The sequence below is a fragment of the Petaurus breviceps genome, unplaced genomic scaffold (assembly GCF_028583685.1).
Source record: "Petaurus breviceps papuanus isolate PSGF00001 unplaced genomic scaffold, PetGlider_PUasm1.0 90847, whole genome shotgun sequence".
In the NCBI taxonomy this organism is placed as follows: Eukaryota; Metazoa; Chordata; class Mammalia; order Diprotodontia; family Petauridae; genus Petaurus; species Petaurus breviceps.
Genome location: NW_027187360.1, coordinates 16,498,275 through 16,519,861, shown reverse-complemented (window position 1 = coordinate 16,519,861; position 21,587 = coordinate 16,498,275). Strand labels below are relative to the sequence as shown.

General features: G+C 37.4%; 1 protein-coding gene across 1 annotated transcript in view; it reads right to left on the bottom strand.

The window, feature by feature from the left end:
- CDH26 (cadherin 26) overlaps positions 1-21,587 on the bottom strand; it is a 73,076-nt gene that overhangs the window by 15,575 nt on the left and 35,914 nt on the right. The window contains exons 7-14 of the mRNA XM_069072782.1: positions 20,362-20,490; positions 18,922-19,107; positions 13,157-13,425; positions 10,279-10,421; positions 5,839-6,072; positions 5,420-5,641; positions 4,685-4,825; positions 463-521 (exon numbers count right to left, since the gene is read on the bottom strand). Coding sequence (XP_068928883.1) covers positions 463-521; positions 4,685-4,825; positions 5,420-5,641; positions 5,839-6,072; positions 10,279-10,421; positions 13,157-13,425; positions 18,922-19,107; positions 20,362-20,490 — 1,383 coding nt within the window. The remainder of the gene's footprint in view (positions 1-462; positions 522-4,684; positions 4,826-5,419; positions 5,642-5,838; positions 6,073-10,278; positions 10,422-13,156; positions 13,426-18,921; positions 19,108-20,361; positions 20,491-21,587) is intronic.

Sequence of the window (21,587 nt, the reverse complement as noted above, 5' to 3'; positions counted from 1 at the left end):
GCAACTTGTTATTCCTAGCTCCATCCTCTGAGACCAAGCTGAAAAAGGATAAGGGAGGGCTTTAGCATAGGCTGATGTGGCAACCATGGATATGGAGTCAAAGGACCTTTTCAAGTCTTGGCACTGCTCTTCCTACCTATATAACTTCTAGCAAATCATTTCCCATCTCTGGGCCTTAGCTTCTTCAAATGAAAATTAAGGACTTTGTATGAAATGGTTTACAAGGTCCTTTTCAGCTATAAATCCTAACAACCCAATGGGCTATAGAGGGCTTTTGAGAAAACAAGGAAGCTTGAGGTAGGCCTTAAAAGATAGGTAGGATTTTAAGAGAAAGGGAAGGGGAGAGTTTTCTAGGTAACAGAATTGGTAAGACCTAGAAGTTAATATTTAATTTCTTCTTGCACTCTGTTTAAGAATTACTCACTTCTCAAGAAAACCAAGTAAGATTACTTAATTACTTACTGTTTCTTTCCCTTTGATTACAAGGACTTGTGAAATTTGACCCATGGAATTGGACTTCACTTAAAAATGAGGTGGGGTTGGGAGGAAACAAGAACCAATTTGATGAAATTAATGGTGGAAAAATTAAAGGAGAAGGCCCTGTTCCCTGTCCTCAACAACTAGTATCTATATGTCACAGAAAAATATAACTTCTTGAAACCCAGTTTTACTGCAAAGAGATATTGTGTTTACAGATTTGGATTTTTTTTTGAAATTACTGATATACTTTTCATTTCAAATGTTCAAAAAAGGCCTAGAGCATTTCAAGTGGTATAGAGGAACTGCTTATTTTCTCATATCACAACTAGGTGGTACAAAGAATAGAACACTGGGCTTGAAGTCAGGAAGACCTAAGTTCAAATCCAGCCTCAGACACTTACTAGTTATGTGAGTCTGGGAAAGTCACTCAACTTCTGTCTGCTTCAATTTCTTCAACAGTAAAATGGAGATAATGATAGCACCTAATTCCCAGGGCTGTTGTGAGGATCAAATGAGATCATATTCCTAAAGAGCATAGCACAATGCCAGGAACATATTGGTGCTTCGTAAATCCCTTCCTTCTTTCCTTCCTTTCTTTCATTAAATCTATGTGAATAAACAATGCATTGGTCTTCCATGATTATTTCTCCCTTCCCCATCACTGGACCCAGAATGATGGGGATCCATATGGAGTCCCTCTGAGGAACTGAATCTCAAGGCTTCCTCTACCTGATATCTATAGTCTCACATAAGGAATCATCTATACTACCCTGTATCATCGAACTATGTGAGAAAATCTCACATAAGCATGGCCACAGGGGCTCTAGTAGGTGGGATTATTTCTATGTCAATAAGCTCTGTTTGTGACCATGAACTCTGACATTCTCCTTTCTGATAATTTCCTGTACCTTTCATCTTCCTCTCTGCCTCACTTTTCCTAACCCCATTCCTTGTTACTGCAACCTTGACTCTTTCCATCCTTCTATTCCACTTTTTCACCTAGTTCATCAACCTGGCTCTCATCTCATTTTGCTTCTTTAACAAGCTTATGACATCAAACTACTTCTATTATTTGTTTTTCTCTATTCTTGATTCTTTATCACAGTCCTTTGCAGAGAATACAATTTTTCTTCTTGCCTCTAACCCCTCATCCCCTCTACTACACTTTCAGTAAGGGCTCACTCTTCATACTTTATTGAGAAAATTGAGTCCATCTACACGAAATTTCCTCTCCTCTTATGCTACAACTGAAGCCTCTATCTTATTCTCCACTGACTCCTATTTCACTCCAATCTCTTAGAAGGGAGTGTCCCTCTCTTTGCCAAGGACAATCTCTCTGTAAATTTGTCCTTTTCATCTTTTGCTCTTTCTCATCTTAAATCTTTCCTTACTTTCAGATGTTTTTCTCTACAAACATACCAGGTCTGCCTCCATTTCCTTGAAGGCAGGTATTGTTTCCTTTTTCTCTTTGTATCTTGAGTACCTAGTGTAGTACCTTGCATACCTAAGTGTAATATATTACATATAGTAGCTATGTAATAAATATATCTTGAGTGATTCTAGAAAGCTAGTTAGCATTTTCATGCTAATGATGATGGTAATGATGGAGTAATTCTAATTAAGAAAGAGATTACCAAACATTTGACAGCATATAAGTTTCTTATCAAGGTTGAGGACAACCTCTACTAATGTTTAACTTTGTAGATACCCCATCATGCATTACCTCATGGAAGTTGGCCAAGGGGATTATAGACGTGCTTCCTAAATATTTTATTAAGATATGAGAAAATCCATGGTTCATTCTGAAGTACAAAGTAGTGTGGTATATTTTTGTGTGCAAAGGGTAGTATAAAATTAATTTCTCTATGAATACATGAAATCAAGGAGCCAGTAGGAATGGAACAGAAATAAGCAAATGAGAGTGAGTTGAATTTCTCAATCAGATCAGAGGTCAAGTGTAAATGGTAAGGAACAATAGGATGTAGGTATCAGAGAGCTAAGCAGATGGTACTAAGTTTGGATTTATAAGTAGAAACAAAGCAAGTCTGAGATGGGAACAGGGAAATTAGTTAGGCAAAAACAATATTTAAGCTGAGGATCAAGGGAGTTGTCACGGTGAAACTGAAATAGGTAGGAGATAATTAGGAATTAGGCATATATAATTAGGCTACGACAGACTATGCAGCCTATAGCCTTAATTTTTTTTAAATAATAAAAACTATTTAAAACTACACAAAATTTTAGCATAATCCCTTCATTTCATCTGTAACCAGGACCTGATTCTCTGTTTTGTAATCTTAAGGCATCTAATGTCAGGAGACATACTTCCTCGGAGAAATTACAAATTTCATTTTTTTTCCTGAAAATATTTGGCCACCTTTTCGTGTTTTTTTCATAGTAAAAGTTTCTATTTCTTGCAAAAAAAAGATATGGGTGAATCAAGTAACATTATTTTGGATCAATTATTTGGTTTTATTAAAAGACCTTCATAGTTATTTTATTATATTGCTCATATATAATTTACTTTTCACCACAGATTTCTTACTCTGATTCTTAGTGACTTATTGATCATCACAAAACACCTAGTTTTCAAAAGTTATTCTAGTAGGTGCTACTATGCAGGAAGGGGCAGCTCTAAGTGCATGCCAAGTAACAGATTACATGATTCTAAATTGAAAAACAACTTTGCTAAATTTGAGGTGACTCACTGCCTGATAACTGGACACCAGATAAGATAATTTTGTCTATAGGCACTTATAAAATTGTTCAAAGGTACAGGAGTTGGTACCTTGCAACAATGGAAGGAATGCCGATACCAGTGTGTCACGTGATAAATATGGTTTTATTTATAGATGCTGCTGCTGTTCAGTCATTTCAGTTGTGTCTAACTCTTTATGACCCCATTTGGGGTTTTCTTGGTAAAGATACTAGGGTGATTTGCCATTCCTTCTCTTCCTCATTTTACAGATGAGGAACTGAAGCAAATAGAGTTAAATGACTTGCCCAAGGTCACACAGCTAGTAAGTGTCTGAAACCACATTTGAACTCAGGAAGATGAGTGTTCCTGATTCCAAGCCCAGTACGCTATCTAATGGATCACCTACATGCCCTTTTATTCATAGATAGGTCCTGTTAATATAGAGGGTGCATTCCTAAGGCAGAGTTGACTGGGTGTTGTTGCCAGACTTAGGGATAGCATGTGAGTCATGATAGTAGTGGGTTCCAAGCAGGTGGGGTTATGGCACACAAGTATCACATGTCTTTGGCTGGGCTCCCTAGTTCTGCTTCCTGCTTGAAATATAGTTTGGACTGTTCTCCTTTACTGTGATATTTCCTGGAGGGAGCTGGTACTCAGGCCTTCCACTTTGAAAAGCCTCTTCTGGGAACTAATTTTCTTTTTTTTTAAACATGTAAAATAAAAATAGTTAGGCACAGAATAATTCAAGAAATTTAATCCAACAAACATTTATTAGGGAGTTTTTTTGATTATCTGTTTAAAATATGTTCAACAAGCATATATTAAATACCTACTATGTGTCAGGTCCTGTACTAAGCCTTAGCTATAAAAAGAAAGACAAAAAACAGTCTCTCCTCTAAAGGAGCTCCCAATCTAATGGAAGACACACCCTCCAAACAATTATAAACAAGATAAAGTTGAAGAAAACCAACAGAAAGAAGACATTAGAATTAAGAAGGATTGTGAAAGGCTTCTTAAAGGTGGGGTTTTAGTTGGGACTTGAAGGAAGCCAGGGAAGCCTAGAGGTGAAGATGAAAAGAGAGAGAATTCCAGGCCTAGGGGATGATTAGTGAAAATTCCCCAGGTCAGGTGATGGAACATATTGTTCAAGAAAAAGCAAGGATACCAGTGTCACTGGATGACAGAGTATGTGAAGGAGAGTGAGCTATAAGAAGACTAGACAGGTAGGAGGAACCAGATTGTGAATGGCTTTGAATGGCAAAGATAGGATTTTAAATTCAATCCTGGAAGTGATAGGGAACCAGTGGAGTTTGTTGAATAAGGAGGATGACATAGTCAGACCTGCATATTAAGAAGATCAATTTAGTAGCTGAGTGAAAGAAGGAAGATAAGAAGTAATATATGATGGGAGATGGAATGAGAAACAAATGAGTCACCTAGCATGTGCCTATGGTATAAACACAGGGATTATCAAAATTATGCCTAAAATAAACACACTAAAGATACATTTTATTACCAGCACCAAAGTGTTTTCACTTTCTTCATTATAGTTGATTAAGGTCTGATTGCCCTCTTCATAAGAAATGGACTTTGGCTGCCTCTTGTTTGCAAATCTACGAGAAAACCGCAGCAGGAAAAGCAGGACTACTATGATGGAAGAAAATTCAAATTTATTTTGTCAGTTCAGCAAACACATATTAAGTACTTAGCAGTTTTTTTTTATCCTCTTTAAAAATCAGCTTCTAAAAGTGGGGCCTCATATAGGATGACTGTCTGGAAGGGAGAAGGAGGAGGATACAGGGGGATTTAGTGATGTAAAAATAAAAGATAACAAAAATGTATTTTTTTAAAGAAGTGGACCATTGACCCATATTCCAAGATAGGATATTTCCCTCTATATTATCTAGTTCATGTCCAAGCATCTAAATCATGCTTCACAATAATCCCAGGGTCATACTTCTCCCAGCCCCATTCCTTTCTATTCCTGGCCCATGACTTTAAGCAATGGGTTATTGGGTAGAAATGCTGTCCTTCCTAGCCAGACAGAAGCACTAGGCAGTAGTTGAACCCGAGCTAAGCTTTAGAGTGGTATCCTAATAAAAGTTCTTTAAGACCGATAAAGAGTCCTCCTATCCTTAATTCTGATTGTAACTCTGAGATTCTATGATTCAATGCCCCAGATTACAGAGTATTACTGAGAGACAGGACATAGCCTGCGAATGTTAGCAGTCAACTACTAACCTGCCAATAACATGAAAGCTGCACACGTCGGGACAATGACAACCCCACCAAGTCCTACAAAGGGCATTGAAGATTCTACACAGGTAATTCCATCGAGACAGGAACACAGCCTCACATGCAGAATCTGTTTCTTGAAAAATCCTTGCTTATCTAAGATAATGAAGGGCACCGAATAATAACCATTTTGGAGACTTCTTACCATTAGAAGTTCCACAGAATAACCTACAGAGGAGAAAAGACACAGTCGTAGATAAGAAAATTATAAACCTTATTATATGAAAATAGTAAACAGCATTTAAAACTAGATCAAATAAAAACCACAAATGTATATTTTTCAATGAACATTTATTAAGTGCTTCCTATGTGCAAGGTATCATATAACAGCCAATTTATGCGAAGTACAAGGGAGGAAAACTTACCAAAATTTTTTCCTAGCTTCCAAGTATCTTTTACATTTCCAGAGGTATCATCTAACTCAAATGTAAAAGGACCAGAGAATGGATCTAAATCTTTATCCTCAGCTTCCACAAGAATAGGTGCTTTCTGCTCCATCTTACAAACTTCCACAAAAGGTTTAACAAGAGTAGGTGTGTTGTCATTCTTGTCAGAAAGAAAAAGCATCATGGTTCCTGTACTTGTCTGGGGAGGGATACCTCAGAAAAAGAGATCAGTGAAAGGGTTAATATTCATTTCCTCACCTGAGTTTAAGGTATATATTCTTCATCTACACCAAAAAGAAGACAAATAACAATACAATTAGTTTCATGCTGAAATCACAAATCATTTTGAAAACAGCTTGAATCTATTTTCCTGTGTAAAGAAAAATTCAAAATGTCTTTTAAAAGTGTATTTTAAAATGATGGCTTAAGAAAAGGTAGACATGACATGTTAGTGAGGTAGTGTGGCATGGGGAAAAGAGAGGTGACCTCCAAGTCAGGTACAGCTGAGATAAAATCTTATTTCTGACACATACTAGATATGTCACCCTGGGTAAATCACAAACTCTTAAGTGTCCAATACAGCTCTCTAAAGACCAGGATTCAGAACAGAGGTTGATCTGCATTTGTAATCAGTTTCCTCACAGATAGTTTCCTATACCAATTAAATCATAGGTTCAATTAAAAATAAACAAATGATATGTTAATGTTGAAGACAACTTGAGATAAAAAAAAGAACTGAGTTCAAATCCTGACTCTAACCTTTATTACCTGTGTGACTCTGTTTAAGTCTCAATCTCCCTGGCCTTCAAATTCTTCCTCCACATTTATTAACTACCTCACAGAACAGTTGGGAAGAAAGCAAATTCTAAATCTTAAAAGTACTACAAAAATTAAAAATGTTACTATTTTAAAAAATAAAATCAGTGACAAATATGTAAAACACAGATCCAGATTTCAAAGGTCTAAATTTCGTTGGCTAATACTTATTAAGAAAACTAATTTAATAATCTAAAAATTAAAGTCAAATAATAAGATATAATGCTACAGATTCTACTTGTTTGAGTTCCTCCCCCAAACACCTCCAAATACCTGTAAAAATTATTCTAAACAAATTTTAGAGCTACAGAAACCACAAAATGACAGAGCAAAACACATCTCCAGCTGAAGACTTGGGCAGGCCTCTAGGAAGGGTCTATTGCACCAGGCTGGGAGCGGAGTACAGTCTCATGTGGGCCCTGCTGGCACAGACTAGACTGGAGCAGGCCTCAGGGGACTGAATCACAGGAAACTGTTGTGGTTTCCAGACTTCTCAACCCACAAATGCCAAGAACAAAGTAGAAGGTAAGTGGGGAAACTCTGTTGGACTTGGATGAGAGAAGTCCCAGGCCCAGGGTAGCAGAGGTGGCAGCAGTGGCAGCGACAGCAGTGGTAGTAGCAACTGATTCTGGAGCTAAAGGGCCCCAGATAGTGGGGGGGATCAAGCAGCTGATCAAAGGGAAATTGAAGGAATCTCTTTGCTGGTGCTGAGGCAGGATTCTCTTGCTTTGCCCTGCTTGGATCTGGGTCACAGTCTTAGGTAGTGGTCTTGGGAAAAAGAACGCTGGCATGACAGCTTGTGGCAGCGGTGGAGAGGAAGTCCTCCTCACACTTCCAAGGCAGAAAAGAGTGCTTCTGGTCACTCACAGACCAGACCAGGAGAGGAGTAAATACCTCTCCTTTGATCATATCTCCTTAGAAGAACTGATAATTTGCAGGTTCCTATTAGTAGCTCTAACAACACTTGCACAAAACCCCAGAAACTTAGGACAGAGTACTCTCCTCTACAGAGGCAGAGTCCTACCTTGGCAAAGAGCTCAAAAGTCAAGTAATTGACTGGGAAAATGAGCAAAGAGAGGGGAAAAATCAAGACTATAGAATCTTACTTTGGTGACAAAGAAGAATAAAACATACAGCCAGAAGAAGACAACAAAGTCAAAAATCTCCAAGAAAAATATGAATTGGTCGCAGACCATGGAGGAGCTCAAATAGGATCTTGAAAATCAAGTAAGGGAAGTAGGGGAAAAAGTGGGAAGAGAAATGCAAGAAAATCATGAAAAATGAAATAATAGCTTGCTAAAGGGAGACCCCTCAAAATACTGAAGAAAATACGCCTTAAAAAGACTAACCCAAATGGCAAAAGAGGTACAGAAAAGTCAATGAGAAGAATAATGTCTTTAAAAGCAGAATTGGAAAAAGAAATTCCAAAAGCTCACTTAAGAAAATAATTCCTTCAACATTAGAATGGAACGAATGCTAATGACTTTATGAGAAATCAAGGTATTATAAAACAGAACCAAAAGAATGAAAAAATAGAAGACAATGTTAAATATCTCATTAGAAAAACCACTGATGTGGAAAACAAATCCACGAAAGATCATTTTAAAAATTTTGGATTACCTGAAAGCCATGATCAAAAAAAAAAGCCTAGACATTATCTTTAAAAAAATTATCAAGGAAAACTGCCCTGATATTCTAGAACCAGAGGGTAAAATAGAAATTTAAAGAATTAATCGATTGCCTCATGAAAAAGATCCCCAAAAGAAAATTCCTAGGAATATTGTAGCCAAATTCCAGGGTTCCCAGGTCAAGGAGAAAATATCACAAGCAGTCAGGAAGAAATAATTTGAGTATTGTGGAAACACAATCAGGATAACACAAGATCTAGCAGCTTCTACCTTAAAGGATCAAGGGCTTGGAATATGATATTCTGGAGGTCAAAGAAGCTAGGATTAAAACCACGAATCACCTACCCAGCAAATACTTTAGGGGGGAAAATGGATATTCAATGAAATAAGAGGATTTTCAAGCATTCTTGATGAAAAGACCAGAGCTGAGCAGAAAATTTGATTTTCAAATATAAGAACCAAGAGAAGCATGAGGGGCGGCCAGGTGGCACAGTAAGTAAGAGCGCCGGCCCCAGAGTTGGGAGACCAGGAATCAGTTCTGGCCTCAGATACTTGGCACCCACACAAAAATAACTGGCCGTGTAACCTTGAGCAATTTACTTAACCCCAATTGCTTTAAAAAAAATAAGAGAAGCATGAAAAGATAAATAGGAAAGAGAAATCATAAGGGACTTATTAAAGTTGAACTGTTTACATGCCTACATGGAAAGATAATATTTGTAACTCATGAGACTTTTCTCAGTATTAGGATAGTTGAAGGGAATACCTATCTATCTATTTATCTATCTAGACACACACACACATATATGTATGTTTGTATGTGTATATAAAAGAGGGTACAGAGTGAGTTGAATATGAAGGGATGATATCTAAAAAATAAAATTAAGGGGTGAAAGAGTAATATATTGGGAGAAGGAGAAAGGGAGAGAGAATAGGGTAAATTATCTCACATAAAAGAGGCAAGACAAAGCTGTTACAATGGAGGGGAAGAGCAGGGAGGTGAAAGGCAATGAGTTAACCTAACTCTCATTGGATTTGGCTTAAAGAGGGAATAATATACACACTCAATTGGGTATCTTATCCTAAAGGAAAGTAGGTGGGAAGGGGATAAGAGGGGGATAACAGAAGGGAGGGCAGACTAGGGGAAAGGCTAGTCAAAAGCAAACACTTTTGAAAAGGGACAAGGTCAAAGGAGAAAACAGAATAAATGGGGGGTGGGATAGGATGGAGGGAAATATAGATAGTCTTTCACAATATGACTACTACGGAAATGTTTCACATAACTACACATGTATAACCTTACTGAATTGCTTGTCTTCTCAATGGGGGTGGGTGAGGAGGGAAGAAGGGAGAGAACTTGGAACTCAAAGTTATAAAAACACATGTTAAAAATTTGTTTTTACATTCAATTGGGAAATAAGATATACAGGCAATGGGGTATGGAAATCTATCTTGCCCTACAAGAAAGTAAGGGGAAAGGGGGTAAGAGGTGAGAGAAAGGGGGATAGAAGAAAGAGCAGACTGGGAAAGGGGTAATCAGTATGCATGCCATCTTGGGGCGGGGGATAAGGGAGAGATGGGGAGAAAATTTGGAACGCCAAATCTTATGGAAATGAATGTTGAAAACTAAAAATAACTAAATAAATTCTGGAAAAATTAAAAAAAAATAAGGGGAAACTATGCTAAATACATGCCAGAGATCATTTGCTTGGAAAAGGCAGCTGAGGGCACACTTAAGAAAAGATGACAAAAGATATTAGGTTTGACTACAACTTCCATAATTTACTAAATAGCCTTTTTCTGAACTATTATAGTTTTTCCTGCAAGAACACTGCTCTCACAGGTTCTACTATAAGAGTGGGAAAAGCAAGAATAATTATTTTAGTCTTATGGAGTTATGCTGGTTCAAGATTCTCATGAGTCTTTTCTCCTCAGACAGGGACATTGGTTGTCTATATCTGAGATATGTACTTACCATCATCAATGGCACTGACCATAATCATGTAAAAGCTGTTATTCACAAAAGGGGATTCCCGATCCACATGTTTCACTGTAGTAACCACACCAGAGAATTCATCCACAGTGACCCAATTGGCAGGATCATGAACCAGTTTAAACCTTGTAGAAGGAGGTGAAAAACTAATTTAAAAGTAACAGTAAAAGGGGACCAGGAAAACAATATTTATGATGACTACATCAATATAAGCAAAAGGATAATAACCACAAAATGAAAATGAACACTGCGTGATTATAATGATTAAGTCTGGCCAGGAAGAATACAGAAAAAAGCGCCTCCCTTCTTTGCAGTGGTGGCAGATTGGGTGTGGAGTAATGAATATATTGTCAACCTTGGTTGATATGTTGGTTAGTTTTGATGAATTGCTTTTTACTTTTCCTGTCTGTTTTTTTTTTTTTATTCTTTGGCTTTCCGGGGAAAAAGTCAGGAAGGGGGGTATATTAGGAAATAAATATGACATAAAAACAAAAAGATAATATAAAAATATTTTATAGAAATCACAATGTATATGAAAAGGAATTTAGAATTAGACTGCAGTTCATGAATGGGGTAAAAGACACAAGGGTTGGTAGCTCTGGAAACTGAGGCGTACAAAAATACGTAATATAGAAGTATCAATGAAATATTCCTTGGCCCCTGCTCCCCCTTTTGTACTAATAGTAACTTTACTGAACAGGGGAGAACATCATGTTTGCAGAAAGAATCAAACTCTTCATCTGACCACTTGTTTAATGGGAGATTCCACACTAGCAAAATGATTCAGAAACAACATGAAATCTCAATTTGGTCTGCTGTAAAATGAAAGGATGGGTCCCTCCCAGCCCTGTCATTACATATTCCTTCCATCCCTATCATTCTATGGTTGTATATTCTATGGGTCTCTGCCACAGAAAACTTTGGGCAGCTAGTTGTGCTGGCACAGTGTAGAGTGCTGGGTCTAAAATCAGAAAGACTGCTCCTCCTAAGTTCAAATCCGGTCTCATACACTTACTATTTGTGTGACCTTGGGCAAGTCCCTTAACCCTGTTTGCCCCAGTTTCCTCATGAGAGTTTTCCTCAATGAGCTGGAGAAGGAAATGGCAAACTACTTCAGTATCTTTGCCAAGGAAAACCCCAAATGGGGTCAGGAAGAGTCAGAAATGACTTAACAATAACAACCAAAGTTTTAGGTTCTAAGGACCCTTCTGGCTCTAATTTATGCTCCTAAAGTCTCAAGATTCTATGAATCTCTTGTCTCTGGTGGTTCTGATTTTATTCTATGTTCTCTGAATTGGTTTGCTCCATTACATGAAAAGAGAGTTCTAGCAGAGATGTCTTGAAAAGTACTTAAGGTGGTAGAAATAGTCCTTTTTCTTCCTGTGTTCAGTTCTGTTAGTCACTATGTATATAGTTTGGGGCAAGTAATTTCTCCACAAATCTGTTTCTTTATTTCTAAAACAAGGACATTGAACTCAATCACCTCTAAGATCCCTTCTCTAGTTCTTCCAGTGTGTGACAGAAGAACATGCCTCTTTATTATACAATAGGGTATACAAATTCTATCTAATCTTTGCTGATTGCAGTTAACAGGAATTCAGACATACATAAAGCTTTCCCTCCTCCCCTCCCCTCTAAGTAAACAACCAACCAGAATGTTTCAGGCCCTTAGGAGGGTAAGAATAGGAGAAGGTGCCATTTCTTTCCCTTTTCCTCCCTTCTCTGCTTTTTAAAAGCCAGAGCTTTTTATCATTCCATTTTAAAACTTGATGAGCTAAAATTTTCAAAGAAGCTGCCACTTTCCCATCTACAGTTTCATATCATCAGGCAACTAAAACTCGCTACAAACATAAATGGCATCAGTGTTTACAAACCAGAGACACAGTAAGTGGCAAATCATTCATCCTTGTAGTATCTGAAGCATTAAGAAAGCGATTCTCTTAGTAACCTTAGATCTGAGACCTCATTTCAATTAGATGCAAATGTAGTGGAGAGGCAAGATCATGTTTCACTTAGAGACTCAACAGCCTACTGCTGCAGACAGAAAACAGGATTTGGAATCAGAAGAGCTCAATTCAAATCCCAGTCCTGACACTGACCTTGAATGGGCAAATTGCTTAATCTCTCTAAGCTCCTGCTCAGTAAAATAAATGAAGAGGTTGGACCAGGGAACCTTTTAGATCACCTCCAGCACTAGTTGTATGATTTTAAGGTAAAAAGATAGCTGTGAGAATCAAATGGGTTAAAATATATAAGGTATTTTGTATCCCTTAAGAGTGCTACAAGAATGTCAGCTACTACTGAGTCTTAAGGCTAAAATTTTAAAGTCTTTGCCTTTTCCTCTTTTGCAACTGCAAGTGTTTCTCCATTGTGGGTAGTCCATAATACCATGGATTCAGAATTGAGCCATAAGAGAAATTGGTTGATCAAGTAAAAACTCTAATAATATTAAACACTATTCCAATGTCTCATGATAGTGTGGCAGTGACCCTGAATTCTCAGATTCTCAGAGTATAAAGTCAGGTCTAATCAAGTTAGAAAAGCTTCTAGTATAGCTCTGGCAACAGCCTATCATCTAAGGACCAGTCTAGTTCAGCTTGGAAAATCTCATCACCAGAGCATAGACACCACCAGGTCATTACATTTTTAACTAGAACAACTCATTAAACTATCCCTTAAGGTGTGGAGAGACTGTAATCTACACCTATAGTAGGAGTACCCATGCCAGTGAAGCCACAGTAACTCTGAAATACCAATATTGAAAAAGTGAAGATTTTAAGCAATAATAATAGCATCATAGGATTGTACACACTTCATTCCAAATGGAAAACTACTCTCATTTCCTCCATTATGTCTTCACCTTATGTTCTTGGTGTTCCCGTCTGGGTCTGTAGCATTATATCTTCCCAACTGGGTCCCAGGTTTGGCACCATCAACCTCTTGAGCAATAAAATTAGGAGGATGGAATTGAGGAGGGTCATTGATATCAATAATCTCCACAGTCACAGTTGCAGTGCTGGACATTATGGTTTCATGACCAAGTCGGTCTTTTTCACATGAAGAAAATGGTTCTTCATTTTCAACTACAATAACAAGTTTTCTCTTTGGCACATTTTCATAATCCAAAGGCTGTCAATTGCAAACAGAAAACTTCATTAGCAAATGTTACTTGTTGCTGACATGAAACAGGGACCTTGTGATCTTTGCTCTCTTTATATTACAGAATCAAAGAATCTCAGGCATAAATGGCCCTCAGAAATCAACTAGGACAATACATATTTGAAAAATATCCCCTAATACAATATTCCCAACAAGTACTTATTTAACCTTGGTTTACAGGTCTCCTACTAATGGGAAATTCACTATCTTAGGAAGGAACTCTTATACTTATGTATTTATTCATTTAGTTATATGTTTATTAATTTACCTATTCATTCATCTATCTGCTTTTTTAGTTGTGGTATTCTAAATATGACAAACACTAACAAACATTAATCTCTATTTCTATATGAAAAGAACAGGGTTGCATATGAAACCATGGCTCGTGTTCTATATAGCTATTTTCAAAAGTATATACTCAGTTTAATGTTCCAAAACTGCCTTACTTGTCTATTTCCCTCTACACCTTCTTCTGTGATCTTTTAAGCATTTTCTTTTCATGCTTGATGGACACACTTCAATTCCTTTTTTTTTTTTTTTTTTGCTTCATTATCAATAGCCACCTCTCTCCCCACCAATTCTCACACGGTCTTCCTCCTCCCCACCTCACCTGCAAAACCCTTCCCTTATTGTAAGTTATCATAGTCAAGGAAAAGAAATCATATACTGGCCATGTCCAAAAATACAGGTCTCATTCTGTACCTCTAGTGAATCACATCTCTGTCAAATGGTAGGAAACAGGCATCAGTTATCACTGAGGGGCAGGGTATCCTAGTAGATAGCATGCTAGACTGGAAAACAGGAAGACCTAGGTAAAATCCCTACTCCAGACACTTAATAGAAGTATGACCTTGGGTAAGTCACTTCAACTTTCTAGGACCCAGTGCGTTCATCAATAAAATGAGGCAGTTACTTCTAAGGTCCCTTTCAGCACAATCTACAATACTATGATCAGTCTTCAGGAGTCATGATTTGTTCTTGCAGTCATCCAAGTTCTTTTTTTATTATTTATTTCATCAAATGCTTCATTAACTCCTAGTTTATATCATTCATTTCCGCAAGGTTTTGAGTTACAAATTTTCTCCCCATTCCCCCCACCACCACCCAAAAATAGCAATCCCACTGGATATCCCCTCCTCCAATCTGCTCTCTCCCATATCTTCTCCCATACCACCTCTGACTTTCCAGTAAGGCATGGTGGATCTTTATGCCCCATTGCCTGTATATCTTATTTCCCAGTTACAAGTAAAATAATATTAATAATAGTATATAAATAAATATATGTATATATATATATATTAAACATTTTATTTTAAAGCTTTGAATTACAGATTCATTCCTTTCCTCCCTTGTCACACACCTTTACTGGGAACATAAGTAATTCAATATAGGTTGTACATGTGTAGCTATGCAAAACATTTCCATAGTGATATATGGTAAAAGACTGATTATATTTTCCTCCCTCCCATCCCACCTCCCACTTGTTCTATTCTCTACTTTGATCCTGTCCGTTTTCAAAAGTGGGTGCTTCCAACTTCCCTCTCCCCCAGCCTGCCCTCCCTTCCATCATCCCCCCTCTCATCCCCTTCCCCCCTACTCTTCTGGTGGGTAAGATACCCTATTTAGTGTGTATGTCATTCCCTCCCTAAGCCAAATTCAATGAGAATGAGGTTGACCCATTCCCTTTTGCTTTGCTGTTCTTCCCCTCCATTGTAACCATTTTCCCTTGCCTCTTCTATATAAGATAGTTTACCCCATTCTGTCTCTCCCCATCTCCTCTCATTATATTCCTCTCTCACCTATTAATTTTACCTTTTAAATATCATCCCTCCCTATTAAATTGGTCCTGTGCCCTCTATGTATGCCTGTACACATATATACACACATTCACATGTATTCATATGCCCATATATCCTCCTATATAGACATATATATGTATGTATGTGTGTGCATGTACATATATGTACATATATATGTACACACACATTTCTATTCCCTTCAACTATTCTCACACTGAGAAAAGTTTAATAAGTTAAAATTATCATTCTTCCATGTAGGGATGTAAATAGTTCAACTTTGGTAACTTCCTTATGATTTCTTTTCCCTGTTTACCTTCTCATGCTTCTCTTGCTTCTTGTATATTAATGTCAGATTTTCTATTCAACTCTCATTTTTTTCATCAAGAATGCTTGAAAGTCCTCTATTCCACTGAATGACCATATTTTCCCATGAAACTGATACTCAGTTTTGCTGGGTAGGTGATTCTTGGTTTTAATCCCAGCTCCTTTGACCCCCAGAATATCATATTCCAAGCCCTGTGATCCCTCATTGTAGAAGCTGCCCAATCCTGTGTTATCCTGATTGTGTTTCCACAATATTCAAATTATTTCTTCCTGGCTGCTTGTAATATTTTTTCCTTGATCTGGGAATTCCGGAACCTGGCCATAATATTCCTAGGAGTTTTCTTTTGGGGATCTTTTTCAGAAGGTGATTGGTGGATTATTTCAATCCCTATTCTGCCCTCTGGTTCTAAAACATCAAGGCAATTTTCCTTGAGAATTTCTTGAAGGATGATTTCTAGGTTCTTTTTTTTGATCATGGCTTTCAGGTAGTCAAATAATTTTTAAATGATCTCTCCTGGATCTTTTTTCTAGGTCAGTGGTTTTTCCAATGAGATATTTCACATTGCCTTCTATTTTTTCATTTGTTTGTATCTGTTTAATAGTATCTTGATTTTTCACAAGGTCACTAGCTTCCATTTGCTCCAATCTAATTGTGAAGGAATGATTCTCTTCAGTGAGCTTTTGAGACTCATTTTCCATCTGGCAAATTTGGCTTTTAATGGCATTCTTCTCCTCATTGCCTTTTTGAGCCTCTTTTGCCATTTGAGTTAGTCTATTTTTTAAGGTGTTATTTTCTTCAGTCAGGTTGTTGACTCTCATTTCATAATTTTCTTGCATTGTTCTCATTTCTCTTCCAAATTTTTCCTCTACTTCTCTCATTTGGTTTTCAAAATCCTTTTTAAGTTCCTCTATGGCCTGTAACCAGCTCGTAATTTACTTTGAAGCTTTTGGTGTAGGAGTTCTGACTTAGCTGTCTTCCTCCTGTTCCAAGCTTTGATTCTTTTTGTCCCCAAAATAGGAGTGTAAAGTTGAGTTGCTCTGCTTGCTTTGCTTCCCTCATTTACTCATGTTGCCACTTAATAACTTGACTTTTGGGCTTTTTGCTACAGTAGGACTCTGCTACCAGACAGGGTAGGCTTGCCCCAATCTCTGAGGTTTTCTCAGCTTCTGAAGGTATTAGCTGAGTGCCCTCTCTGAAGCCTCTGCACACTAGGGTGAGCTGGTCACACACTCCAGGACCTCTACCCTAGACTGCAGTCCAGATCCAAGCAGGTTAAAGCAAGAGCAATTACCCCTCAGAATGGTTGCTTGGTTCCCCTACAATCTGCAGGCCAGGAGCTGAAGCTGCCACGTGGTGGTGGCAGCTGCACAGCCATGGGACCTCAGCGGCTTCTCCCTCCAGGGGATAAAGGCCGACCGCACTCCCAAACTACCGGATCCCGAAGTCTACACTTCACTGACCTCTCACTTTGTCCTTAGCATCTATGTATGTGTTGATAATTCTGGAAACCACCACAACTGCTGGTCATCTGGAGTCCCTCCAGTTGGTGCTGGCTGTAGCCATCTTGAGGCTAAAACCTCGGGCTTGCACAGGGCTGGGCTTGGCTCCCAGAGTACTCTGATGGCCACTTCTTGCCAGCCTGCTGGGCTGTCCTCAGCAGGAAGTTAGCTTCTCCATGTCATTCTGTGGGTTCTGTCCAGTGATCCAGGTTCTGAAGGCAGCTCTAATTGTTAGAAATTTCCCCAAAAATTGAGCAGAAATCTGCCCCTCTGCATTTCATTCTCTTGGACTTAAGTTCTACCTTTCGGAGGCAAACAGAATAAATTTAATTTCTCTTCTATGTGTCAGCCCTTCAATTTCTTAAAGAAGACTATCGTATTCTGTCCTATCTCCACAAGTCTTCTCCAAGCTAAGCAGCTCCAGTTTCTTTAACCAATCCCCATATGGCACACTTACATTGTCTTTTACAAGAAAGTCTTCAGCCCATTCTCAAATCATTTATGGGTTTTTTTGTCTTTTCATGATTAAATAAAACCACCACCAATCAAAATAGAAAAATGCAACCAAAATCAAAATGATGAAAAATTAATGTAAGAAGCTAGGTTGTAAAATCAGGGGAATTTTGGGAAAATACATTTTTAACACAGTTGCTTAATATACAAAGTGATTTAATGTGGTGGAGGTGAAGAAGGCATAGACACAAAGGAAACAAATATCTTAACAGCTAAAAATGTATAATGTGATGAAGATAAGAGAAACATGCCAAGCCTGAGAATTTTCTTTCTAAGATTTCAAACCTTCTAAGTTATCCTGGCCAGGTACAGGGATCCTGGTTGAGTACAAATATTGGCCAAACAGAGACAATGTTGGCTTAGAGCACTACAACACACAATTTACTAATTCAGCTTGGAAAAAGACTAGATAGGTGAAAATTATCAATAACTTCATGAAAGGTTACTCCCAATCACTTTGTTCTTTGTTCTGGAAGAGCACCAAGGACAATGGGGGGGGCGGAGTGATATCTCCATTTGCAAGTGACCTGGATTTAAGTAAGACCAGGGTATATGCAAAGTCATCAGTCTCAGGGCTCTCCTCCTGAGTCACCAGAGTCTAGTGGTAAGATATGGATCAGGGCAATTGGCGATGACCCTGGATACATGAGGACACTCTAGACTTTTTAAGTTAAAGTCCAAATCACTAATGATAAAATGGACACAAATTAAACCAACTGATCTTTCACTGTGGTACAAAGCACTAAATTTGGCTTCAAAGGATGGGGGTTCAAATTCTTCCTATGTTACTGCCTGAGTGACTGTGGGCAAGTCACTTAACCTCTTTAGGCTTCAACCTCCTTGTCTATATAATGAGGAGGTTGGACTAGATGGTGTCAAAGGTCCCTTTCAGAATCAGATCTATGACTATAATTTTATATCCATTGAAGTATTTAAAAATTACACAAGACACAAATTACTATTTGTTATAGGAGGATATGGAAAATCCAACACACTAATATGCTATTTGTGAGGCTGCAGATTGATACAAACTTCTAGAAAAAAAATGAATTATACTATAAAATGTACACTCCCTTTGACTTAATAATATCATTATTAGGCATATAACTCTGAGGAGGTAAAAGTCAACAGAAAAAGTTTTCAAAGCCATCTCTTAATAACAAAGACCTGGAAATAAATGGGCAAATGGCTGGACAGATTTTGATATATGAATGTTATGGGATTTATTTCACCATAAAAGAGGGCAATTATGAAGAATCCAGGGAAACTTGAGATGATCAGAGAATCTATTAGGATATATCTGGATAGAGCAGCTTGGCCCTGACTTTACCTTGATGACATTTAAAATTCCTTCATTGGTTCCACGATCTGTCACAATATTGAAGTGTCCTTCTTCATTACCATGAAGTATTTTGTATTTTACTCTCCAGGAAGGTGTGAATGGAGAATCATGATCTTGTACTGGGAGCCTTACAACATCCTGTTGTATTTGGCCTTCAGAAATCTGTATTTTATACTGAAAGGAGCAATCATCACTTACTTCAGTGCCACTGAGACCAAGAAAACTTCTATCATTTTCTTTTTTTTTTTTTTTTTACCTAGATTAGCTAACTCAGAATCCTGGGCACATCTCTTTACTGAAATTTCTAAAAGAATTTGAAATCCTAATCATTTGGAAGAATAATAACCAATGATAATAACACATATTTTCTGTCTGCTATTTGGACTATAAAAGCAAAATAATTTTTTAAAACATTCTCTTGAACCCGCATTTTCCTCATATTGCAAAATATTCCATTAAATTTTTTTATTAACGTGCTGGAAAGTAAGGACTATGCCATCCTATAAAAATACTGGCAATTTCCTAAAAGACTAAAGGAGAAGCACCCTAGAGTAATGGAAAATGTATTAGGGAGTCAGGAAATCTGAGTCCAAAGTCTTGTTCTAATATTTATATGCTATGTGACTTTGGACAAGTCATGTGCCTCTTTAAGTATCAGTTTATCTGTAAAATGGGAAAAATCTTCTTTGTACTACCCACCTTATAAGGTTTTTGGTACCATATAAATGTGAATCATAATGACTACACAGATTCAGAAAACAATTTTATGTTACAATAAGCCTTGAAATAACTGGTTATTCAATAATCTTAGAAACATTTTGGTGCCTTCAAACTAAAACCACAAAAGAGCAGAATCCTGTTTTCTGGGTTTATTTGTCAAAGATCTTTACCAAGTCAGGCAAAAAAAGAGGCTCAAAAATAGTACCTTTCACTATCACAATCAAGACTGTTATGAGTTTGTTTTTATTTTTTGTTTTCAATCATTTAACTTTGATTTGGAAAAGAAAAGGAAAATAAAATTGTTTTAAAAATACTCAATTATTTTGGGAAATATTTTCTTGTAATCCTACACAAAAATTTGGAAATATAGACTAAATGCTTGCTATTCCCTTAATTCATCTAAAAGTAAATCATGCACACTCAAAATAATACATTCATGTTGGTCAAGAATAATGATTCCCAGTCTTTTCTCACTTGTGACATGCTATCATTTGGGGTATTATTTCCTGACATCCAAATAACACTTCTTCAGTAACCCCCTCTCCATAATATAATGAAATTAAATTAAAACCAACCTGATCTTACAAATTTCATGACACCTCCCACCCCATCAAGACAATGGAGACATCCTGTGATGATGCAAACTAGAGACCAGATCTCACTGGTCTTTTTGATGATTAAAAAAGAGAAGTTAGCCATTGGACTTACATTTCCCTTAGTAAATGTAGGCATGTGGTTGTTTCCATCTTCAACTGCTATGTAAAGAGTAGCAGTGGATGACAAGGGTGGCTCTCCATGGTCATTTGCTCTAATCAGTAATTTGAACAAGACGGCAGCCTGTGCATGGGGGGATAAAAGTTAGCTTCCCCAACATATGGCAAGAAAACAAATCAACTGCCTGGGTTGCTTAACTTTCATTTCCAATTGTTTTTTAATAGCCCCTCCAATGTTTCATGGTGGCATGGATGTGGGATCTTGTAGGTTATGCCTAAAGCAGCTCTGGCAGATCTTATTAAACTGGGATAAGTTATTGGGCCAAGTCCAGCAACAGACTCTGAATCTAATGCCCAAGTACCAGTCTAGCCAGGTTCAGAGAGGTTCAACAACCTTTTACTGACAGGTAATAAAATTTATTGAGGACTACTACAATTCATGAATAATGTTTAATTATGGAAAGATTTTATTTTTATGGGCTGGACAAGCATTCATTTCAATGAAACCCTAGATCTTTTGAAATATTTTTGTAGGATTGTACAATTCAGCAGTAGAAAAGACCTTTGACATCACCTTTCTAGCTCTCTCATTTTAAAGATGATGAAATTGAGACCCAGAGAAAAGTAACTTTCTTAAGAGTCATATAAACAGTAGGTAAGCAAATCCAACCTTAAAATCCAGATTAAATAACATTTGTATGCATGTGTGCATATATATATGTATATACACACATATACGCATATATATACACACACTTGCTTCTATATGTATGCATGTTTGTGTGTGTGTGTATTTTAATCTTGGCTTTGCTTATCACTATTTTTATGAGCACCTAGGTGGCACAGTAGATATAGTGACAGGTCTGAAATCAGGAAAACTCATCCTCCTGAGTTCAAATCTGGCCTCAGAAACTTAGTAACTGTGTGACCCTGGGCAAGTCACTTAACTCTGCCTTACTTTCCTCATCTGTAAAATGAGCTGGAGAGGGAAATAGGAAACCACTCTAGTATCTTTGCTAAGAAAACCCCAGAGGGTCATGAAGAAACATGACTGAAACAACTGAACAACAATAACAACAAAAGGTCTTTTTATCTGATGAATCCCAAAATTCTACAAAATATATTTCAAAAGCTCTAGGGTTTCACTTGAATGGATGCTTGCTTCACCCATGTAGATCACAATCCTCCCACAATGTACATGTGGATATAAAGTAAAGAAGA